The following is a 10,007-nucleotide window of genomic DNA, read 5'->3' on the forward strand; positions in this document are numbered from 1 at the left end:
GTTTGTTTATCTAGTCTTAATTTTTATTAATTCTTCATCTCTCTCGCGCTCTGTTTAGATACTGACAAATGTATAAAAGCACACAAATATAACATCCCAATTATCAATCGCGGTGTTTTATTTTGAAAATTGTTTTAATTTTGAAAATTGACCGTATTCTCTCGTTGTTTCATGTGTGACTTCCTGCCAGGATTGACGCGATCGCTCGTGGCTCGCGCAAAAAATAGACCAGATGCCGAAACGATCGCTGCAGGGCGCGAGCCGGCCGCAGAGACGCGCGAGCCGGCCGTGGAGGTGCGCGCCGCGGCGCGTCTGGTCTGAACGACACAATTGGTTAACATGGACGCCGAAAGGAAACGGGCTCCGCTTCGCGGCTTTTCGCGGTACTTCCTTGTCCGGTGTGTCCCCGGCGTAATAGTTTCTGTGAAAGTGAAACAGTAATCGAAACATGTAACATCTATATGAACACTTAACTTAGCATTAATCTAAAAATGATCAACGGGACACTTTTTTCATTTCTGTATTCCTGATTTAATGACCTTTACACAAAGAGCAGGTCTCCAAGTGTGTATATACTTAGATACACATATCAATAACGTCATCAATATTTCCCTATATATTTATTGATATTAAGGGATATATGAGACAGCAAGAGAGGCTTCACTTCCTGTTCTGTTCGACGAGGAGAGTCTTTGTTTCATTCTGCCAATCCAACACCCCATCCAGAGGACGACGTCCCTCCTGACAGACAGAAATGAAAAATGTTCATTAATATTCATGTGAATATTCAGACATGTCGACATTTGTACTATTTATTGTGTGTCTGTAGATACAGGTAATAGAATTGAATATATATTTTACATCTGACATGAGGTAATCATGTTTGATACCATGAAATTAAAGTCCAGGTTTCTTACATGGAAAAGTAGAACAGAAAAGAGAACTTGAAATGCTGATAAGTCTGGAAAGGGGCAAAGAGTAAAGAGGCAGCATGATGGTAAAAGAAGTCTCAGAACCCCAAAAATTCATCTCGATAACTCTGCAACTGCTGATTTCAAAGTGCACGTCGTCGAGACAAATTCAGTATAAGAAGGACCAACAGTGTCTGAATCAATAAATGACTCGACAAGGATTGAGACTTCTGACTTGCTCTGATCAAAGATTTATTTAGTCAGAGTTCAAGTAATCATGGTGGGTTCAAACTAAAAGCAGAATCTCAGAAGAAAAGTTCAAATCAGCTGCTAAAACTTAGCTGGAAATATTGACTCCATGAAATGTTAGAGCTATAAGTGAAATCTATCGAAGCAGACAACAGGACTCCATCTGTCTCAGTGTTGGATCTTTCTCCAGCCTAAAGATAAACATGTAAATCTACCAGAGAGTAGCGCAGAAAGAAGAGTAACGTTTTCATCAAACATTTCAATCACACTTTAATGTTGTGGAGGATTTAAAATGTTCTGAACAAGGAAACTCGAAGACAGTTTCTTTCGAAGCTGAGGATTCTGCAGGAACGACCGAACACTTATCGATGTCACAAAGTGGACCACATTAAAAACACATTAACATGAATTAACATAGAGAATGCTACAGGCCCCCGGAGGCTCCTGGAGGCCCCCAGAGACTGCTACAGGCCCCCGGACGCTCCTGGAGGCCCCCAGAGACTGCTACAGGCCCCCGGACGCTCCTGGAGGCCCCCAGAGACTGCTACAGGCCCCCGGACGCTCCTGGAGGCCCCCAGAGACTGCTACAGGCCCCCGGACGCTCCTGGAGGCCCCCAGAGACTCATGGAGGCTCCTAAGTCAGCTGTTACCTGGTTGGTGATGTGTGTGTCGGCACCGTGCATCAACAACAGCTGAATGATTTTACATCTGTTTAGACGAACAGCGTCATGGAGAGGAGAGTCTCCCTCCTGAAACACACACACACACACACACACACACACGGTTCACGTCTACAGTTACAGAAAGAGAAAATACTTTTTAGAAGAATAAATTTGACAAAATAATTAAAATGGTCATAACAGCAATAACCATATGAAGTCAAATATATTCAGCATTTATATTTTTCTTTGGAAATCAGAGAACTGTAGTTACTGTGTGTGTGTGTGTGTGTGTGTGTGTGTGTGTGTGTGTGTACAAACTCTGTCCTGTGTGTTCACTTCAGCTCCACAGTGAATCAGATATTCAACACAGTCCTGATGTCCAGTCCTCACAGAGACATGAAGAGGAGTGCTGTCCAGCTACACACACACACACACACACACACATATATTTTTGAGTTTAACAAAATGTCTTTGTGACTCGAATCGTTAGTTTAAATTTTTAGTCGTAGCACTACAACTATTAAAGGTAGCAGATGAACTTCGAGTATTAACCATAGTAGTCTGTGATGTAATGTCTGGTAGTAGTAGTACATGAATTTGTAGTAGTAGTAATATTAGTACTTTTGTGTGTAGTAGTACCTTCTTGTCTGTTGCAGTAATGTCTGTTGCAGTAATAGCAGTAGTAGCAGCAGTAGTACCTTGTCTGTTGCTGTTATGTCTGTTGTCTGTTGCAGTAGTAGCAGTAGCAGTAGCAGTAGACTTAGACTTAGACTTAGACTCAACTTTATTGATCCCTTTGGGATGACTCCCTCTGGGAAATTCAGTCAGTAGCATTAGTAGCAGCAGTAGCAGTAGTAGCAGCAGTAGCAGTAGTAGTAGTACCTTGTCTGTCGCAGTAATGTCTGTTGCAGTAGTAGCAGCAGTAGCATTAGTAGCAGCAGTAGCATTAGTAGCATTAGTAGCAGCAGTAGTACCTTGTCTGTCGCAGTGATGTCGGCTCCGTGGTTCAGCAGCAGTTTCAGGACACTCACATTTCCATGTCGACACGCAGAGTGAAGACAGGTGGACCAAAGCTGGACAGAAGCAGAACTGTTTCTTTAACTGGATCAAACTGGTTCTGAATCTAAAAACAAAAATGTTTTTGACTGAATCCTGCTAGCATAGTGTTAGCTTTCTGGCTAAGCTGAGCAGAGTACAAATATCTCTCGTTTCCAAGTCGTATGTAGAATACTATGGGATGGAAATGATTGTTTCAGGTGTCCGTCAGACCATCAGATACCAGGGAAACAGATTTACAGCTAACAGCTATATATACATATATCCACCTTATCTCTGTGGTGGACGTTCACTCCGGCTTCAATCAGTTTAGTGACGACCTCTGTGTATCCTTTGGAAGCGGCTCTGTGCAGACCTGTACGCTCAAACTGAACTCACACACACACACACACACACACACACACACACACACACACACACACACACACACACACACACACTTAATTCATTGAAAACTAGTTAACTGGTGGACTGTTCTTGGTGTCTTCTCGATTTGTTCAGTGAATTAAAAAATCTCTGATCCTATAGAATCATTGAGTGTTGCTGACTTACCGTGTCACAGGCGTTGACGTCTCCACCTGTCGACAGGTACCTGTCAATCAGCAGCAGCTGATTCTGATCACAGGCTTTGAAGAAGTCCTCCTCGTCCACATAATACGGCTGAAAAACAACAACACGGGTCACGTGACTCATTAACACAAGCTACTGCTCTTTATTATTAAGATTTTAATTAGAATTTAAACATTTTATTTCAAGAATATTTGAACAATAACAGATCAAGTTAAACTTCTACTGTAACACACTTTAATATCTCAGCAATGAAATTATCTTTTCTCACATTTTTTCCTTTTGTGAAGAAAATGATAATTGATGAATGTTTGTTTTTATTATTAGCTTTTATGAATTCAAGTTTAATTAATCTCTGTTCTATTTAATGTATCTGCTAATTAAATTCAGTTTATTTTCTTGTTGCAGGTGAAGTTAAAGACTTTGTGTTATCTTACCACCATCTGAACTGTAGGGGAGGCAGCCGGTTTCCTCACAGCAGCTTTCTGCTCTTTCTTCGTCTTCCTCAACAGAAGAAGATTCTGAAGGTCTGCAGGAGTCTCAACGAGGAGACGGCCAGATTTATCCGTCTGAAGAAAGGAAGCAAGACAGGAAGAGGACAGACAGGCAGACAGGATCAAAGGATTCTTCGTAACTTTGTTTGGTTCCAGGTTCTGCTTTGTGTTTACATTTTTATATACCAACATGTCGATGTTGATGTTGTTAAGATTACTCTTAGACGTTGTGTCTTAACTTTATCTCCATTCTCACTTCTAAAGTTTCTAGTGGGACTGTAAACCATGCAGCGCACACAAAAGGAAGTCTTGGCTGGAAGTCCTTTATCTCTAACTGCTGGCTACACCGAAAGCACAGAAAAGATGGTCGACATTCCCAGAGCATATATCATCGTCAGAGGATAGACATCAAACCGGTTTCACAGCAGCTGGTTGAAGAAGCTCAACCGAAAACCTGGTTCAGGTAAGGATGTGGTTTAGTAAACACCTGCAGGGTTCTTTAATCAGCTAATCACTGACAGTTTCTTTGCTCTGACCTTGATGCTGATTGGACGATCTGAGTCTTTTTTCTCCTGACAGACAGATGACTCGTAGCCGATGTTCTCCATCTGCTGAACACAGATGAAACATTGGGTTACTTATTTGTCCTTAGAAATGACATTATAGGGGCGCTGTTTAGCTCAGTCGGTAGAGCAGGCGCCCCATGTACAGAGGCTACAGCCCTCGTCGCACTGATCGCAGGCTCGACTCCCGGTCTGCCGATCATTTGTGCATGTCATCCCCCACTCTCTACTCCCAACACTTCCTGTCTATCTTCAGCTGTCCTATAAAAATAAAGCCAAAAAGGCCAAAAAAATAATCTTAAAAAAAAAGAAAAAAAAGAAATGACATTATAATATTAAAGGATTATCTTCTCTTCCTCACTTTGTTTTCTGAAAATCTTCAAATTGTGATTCACACGATGTTCGTGTTCAGGTTTTCTTTCATAAATATGTGTTCTTAATTCATCACTCAAACTAGTGACAGTTAGTTACAGCACAGCATGAGATTACACACCATCACTGACTAAACTTGTTGATGGTTCTGTGACACAGACTTTGAATCATAAAACTTTATTTAAAGTCTTCCAGCTGACACTCTGCTGAGTGACTCCAATAACCAGAACAGAAATAACAATAACGAGGACCTGACGTTTGACCTCTCTCTTACAGAATTTTATCAGCAGCTTAAAGAGGAACAGACGCCTAAGTTTATGTGTCTATGTGTGTCAGACTTGACCTTCTCTAGTGTCATTCTATATCTCACATCAGATATTAAACTGTTTGTTTTAAATGTTTTTTTAGATCACATGACACAAACAGAACAAACAATATAAACAAAAGTGATTCCTAACTGATGAAAGGGGAACATAATCAGTTCAATCAAAAGCTTTATTATTGACTCAAGCTCCAAACCAGACAACACAGAATGTCGATGAATTGAATTGTTTTTGATTGAATGTCTGTCTGTCTGTCTATGTGTATATAAACACTCACTGGCCACTTTATTAGGTACACCTCAAAAATCTAATGTAATGCAACACACCAGCTCAGCCATAAGATCTGCTTTCATGTTGCCTGTCATGTGCAGGCTCTTTTCTAAGCTGTCGTAGGGGTGTTAGTTCATCATTGGTGGTGCGGCTGTACTGAGCTGCATTATCTTCGGAGGTGTTTCTAATACTCTGGCCCTCTCATGTATTCAAATAGTGAGGATGAAAATTAGAGACACACCTCAATATGATGTAGTTCAGCACAACAGCACCTTTAACTGTGGCCTCAGTAATAAACATCATTGAATTTACACACTTCAGACTCGCAACAAAACAAAAGTCAACCAACACTAAACTTCAGAAAAGCAGAATCCCTGGCAGTGCTGGAGTCTTGAACTGCATTACATTGTACAGGTGTACAGCGAGTGTATATATATACTGTATATATACATACACTATTAAATGTCTTATAAGTAGACGGCTGTACCAGAGTCTGCAGAGCTGGGATCTCAGGTGGAACAACATAAACATGACTTCTTTCTCTGAGGCATCGAGCCGGAAATACAGTTATGCTTAAGTATGAGAACATTCACACACCATGTAGATCGCTGCAAAGGTTTTCTCATACCATCATGATGTAAATCTGCTCTCAGGTAGTTTGTCCACAGGTGTGCAGAGAAAACAAAGGTGTATGATAAGTCTTTACACACAAACTAAACCTTCAGGAAATATGAAACCTTTATTATTAACTTTTAAATCAGCGATTAATTAAAAACAGATGATTCCTGATAAAGAATACGACAAATTCAACAAGAAGACAGATGACAGCTGACAGTTACCATGACGACAGACTGACAGTTACCATGATAGCGACAGATGGACTGCTGCTGATGTTACTTTATTATCCACCAATCACATGTCAGAGGTCGGAGGTCAGGCAGTTCACACACACACACACTTTCTTTGAACCCAGGAAACATTCTGTGGTTTCATGTTTATATTGTAAAATCTTTCTATATATCATCTGTAATATTTATAAAATATATTTAACATATTTGGAAATATAAAAAAAAATTTAAAACAAAAAATTAAACAAAATGTTTGATTCTGAACAAATTAATCAAAGAAAGAAAACAAACATTTTGTCTTACCATCTTCATCTTCGCCGCTTCCTCCTCCCAGCTGATCACATCAGATCTGAAGAAAAAATGTTTTCATGAAATCCTGAACAACTTTAAAATTTGAATCTGATTGAAGACATTTTCACGTTTGGTGAGTTGGTCAGATTTGACCCCGATTGTCACGATGAAACGAGCTTCAGCAGTTATTTAATCTATAATTATCCAATAGCCACTTTAACTTGTTTGTTAACACTTGACGTGTTATGTATTACAGGCAGGAACACGTTAACATACTTTTAGTGAATCCTTGCAGCGGATTAAACATTTAAAGAACCGTTATTATTAAAGAAGAGCCTGTTTATCAGTAATTAATAATAGAACTTTACTTGTTTACATGAATCATTGCAAACTGTAACAGGACCGATGATAGAAATCTTTGTATTAAAAACAAAATGTCTGGTGTGCTGTTTGGCTCAGTCGGTAGAGCAGGCGCCCCGTGTACAGAGGCTGCAGTCCTCGTCGCACTGACCACAGGTTAGACTCCCGGTCTGCCGATCATTTGGTGCATGTCACCCCCCACTCTCTACTCCCAAGGTTTCCTGTCTATCTTCAGCTGTCCTATCAATAAAGCCAAAGGCCAAAAAAAAAATCTTTAAAAAAACTAAACAAAACTAAACAAATGTCTCATCACATCTGAACCACAATGTCTCGACACATTATCAAACACAAACTGGGATGCTTTTATTTTCACATTAAACTAGTCCTGCTGCACGTATTCAACAAAAAACAACTTTATACTTTTTTTTTTACTTGTCAGGGTCATTGATATTATATAGAAGTCATTATTAAGACAATGTGATTTATTATGAATTGATCATATTATCAAAGATCAGTGCAGACACTGTTAACCTTTGTTAGACCAACAGCTCTGAACTTTAATCACTTTATAGTGACTGAACACAATGGAAACGTGTTAGAATTATTATTATTATTATATTATCATATGTTCTTACTGTGACAACAGAAAACCACAAGCTTCAACACAAAATAGCACCCAACAGAGGTATCAATCAAAGGAATCAAAGTATTTCTGAATAATCAGCTTTAAATTATAATCAATAGTGATATCTACTCACCTCTGCAGCTCCATGTCAGCCCTCACACCAGCAGAAGATTGGGAACTGTTTCCTGTTTGGTGACCAGGTTCTCATCCGTCCTCCTAATATAGACACACACACACACACACACACTTCTTTGTGTTTGACCTCTGACCCTGCAGGTTGAACTTGCAGGAGACGATATTTGACCCTGTCTGGCATCCATGTAACCAGAGAAGAAGAAGAAGAACTTTAGTTTTACTGGTGGCAGTAATCAGGTTACAGACAGAAGACATTTATTTTTAAAAGTTTTACTGAGGGAAAAATGTTTTCATCGAGCTTTAAAGGGAATATGTAATTCACCTTTTATAAATAAAGCAATGTAACTTTATTTAAATCTCTTGGGTACATTGAAAATAATAATTCAACATTTCTTTTAAACTGTAATGATGGAAATCATCAGAGTTTGTGAATACTTATTGGCTGGGAGTTGGGTGCACTGGCCTGGGGGTGTGTCGAAAGTCAAGCCCCCCACCTGGATGCTGAGATGGAGGTGAGTGATATACATGATTAGGTTTTACATGTGGGATATGACAGGCAGATGGATTGATATACATTTATTGTTGTTATAATGGAGAGGCAAAACCCCCAAAAAGGGAATGGTTTTGCATGTGGTGGCCACAGACAGTTGCTCTCTCCTGATACTTTCTGACTGGGTTAGAAGGGTTAGGGTTAGGATAGGGGAAGGGAACCTGTCTCCCAGCTGGGAAGACAGGAAAGGCTCGGGCCATCCCTCTATCATCCCCTCTCTCTCGCCCCCAGGATGACCCTGCAGGGTTTGGTGGTCGTGGGTCGTTGGTGCGGTAGCGGGGGCGACCATCCCTCCTCCTGTACCGCACTGTGGTCCAGCCGTCATCATGAGCCCAGCTCATGGTGACTGGCAATTTTAATTTCTCTTTTTTTTTTTTTAAATATGTCAAATCAAATTATTTTTAAATAAAATCTATAAATAAAAAAACTCCCTAAGTGAATTAAATGAAATAAAATCAAAAGTGCCCTCGCAACGTTTCGACCTGTGAAGGTCTTCTTCAGGCTCGGGCACAAATGATTAGAGAGGCTGCAGGCACTGTTGTCTCTTCCAAAGCCAGAGCAAGAATAAAGGCAAGCTTCCCTTTCCCCTGTATTTATAACCCCTGAAAAAATAATGCAGTGTGCAAAATGAATTCACTTTTTTACTTGGTGTTTTAGCTATCTTGTTTTTAACCCCTTTTATGCCAACCTGTTTTTAATCCCGCCATGAATTTAACTCTATAATTAGTATGAATATGAATATATATAATTGATTTTAATGAATTCTTTTTATAATATGGGTTTATCATTTTAGTTTTATATATTTTAAAATTATTGTTGGCTTTTTGAATTGTGAATATGAATTCACAATCTATAGAGTCTATAAATTTTGGATAAATGTAATGAATTGTTTTTATGTTTACAGATAGTGTAGGTGTTTAGACTAAGGGGATAAATGCAAAATCGCAAAATGTGCGATCCTCAGGGAAGTGAGATAGAGCGATGGGACCTTGACCTACCCTCCCATTTGTGTGTACCCCGAGTCCAACGGTCGCACTCTTGAGTCTCTACGACGTACGGTTGAAAAGTTATGGCCAAAACAAAATGGCAAAATGGGGGATCCTCAGGGAAGTGAGATAGCGAGATGGGACCTTGACCTACCCCCCCATTTGTGGCACCTGCGAGTCCTCTGAGTGTCTACGACTTATGGTTCTCGAGTTATGGCCAACTAAAAATAACCCTACCCCTAACCCTGGTATTACACATTACCATATCCAATCGACTCCAAATGGCCTGAAACGTGCTCCTAGCAACTTTCTTGGGGACACTTTTTGGGTGTTACACACTGTCCCATTGACTTATATGGGGACAGGGTTAGGGTTAGGGTTAGGTTCGGGACAACGGATCCTGCTTTCTAGAGCTGTCAGTTTTAACTGACTTGTGCTTCTAAAAAAGACAGGGAATGCATAGGCCATCTGTGGATTCCCTGATTCAAACCTCACTCTGATACTCGGCAGGTCGGGCTGAGAAAGCATGTCAAATTTATTTAATGTTCAGTCCAGTGGGATATCTGGTGTCGAGTTGACGAATCCAGTATCTCTCTGTCTGCTGCCGTTGTGCAGCTGTCCAATTAATGTTGTGTTCGAGTCCGCTCACTTCTAGTGATTGAAGGCCGTGTTCCAGAAAATGTGGGACTAATTTAGTGTGCATTTCTTTCTGGTTCTTAATGTTATATCTGTGTTGTGCCAGTCG

The 10,007-nt window shown here is 40.1% G+C and overlaps 1 protein-coding gene across 1 annotated transcript; it reads right to left on the reverse strand.

The window, feature by feature from the left end:
- Positions 1–660: 660 nt before the first annotated feature.
- LOC138593097 (ankyrin repeat domain-containing protein 1-like) lies at positions 661–8,617 on the reverse strand. Its single transcript, XM_069663935.1, has 9 exons — positions 8,372–8,617; positions 4,476–4,550; positions 3,883–4,014; positions 3,431–3,538; positions 3,148–3,246; positions 2,797–2,895; positions 2,141–2,239; positions 1,811–1,909; positions 661–741 (listed from the first exon to the last, which is right to left on the reverse strand). The coding sequence occupies exons 1-9, from the start codon at positions 8,615–8,617 to the stop codon at positions 661–663; spliced, it is 1,038 nt and encodes a 345-aa protein (XP_069520036.1).
- Between the last annotated feature and the right edge of the window lie 1,390 nt (positions 8,618–10,007).

Source organism: Semicossyphus pulcher, unplaced genomic scaffold (genome assembly GCF_022749685.1).
Source record: "Semicossyphus pulcher isolate SPU_LCO1_2020_fin unplaced genomic scaffold, fSemPul1.0.p SCAF_16, whole genome shotgun sequence".
Classification (NCBI taxonomy): Eukaryota; Metazoa; Chordata; class Actinopteri; order Labriformes; family Labridae; genus Semicossyphus; species Semicossyphus pulcher.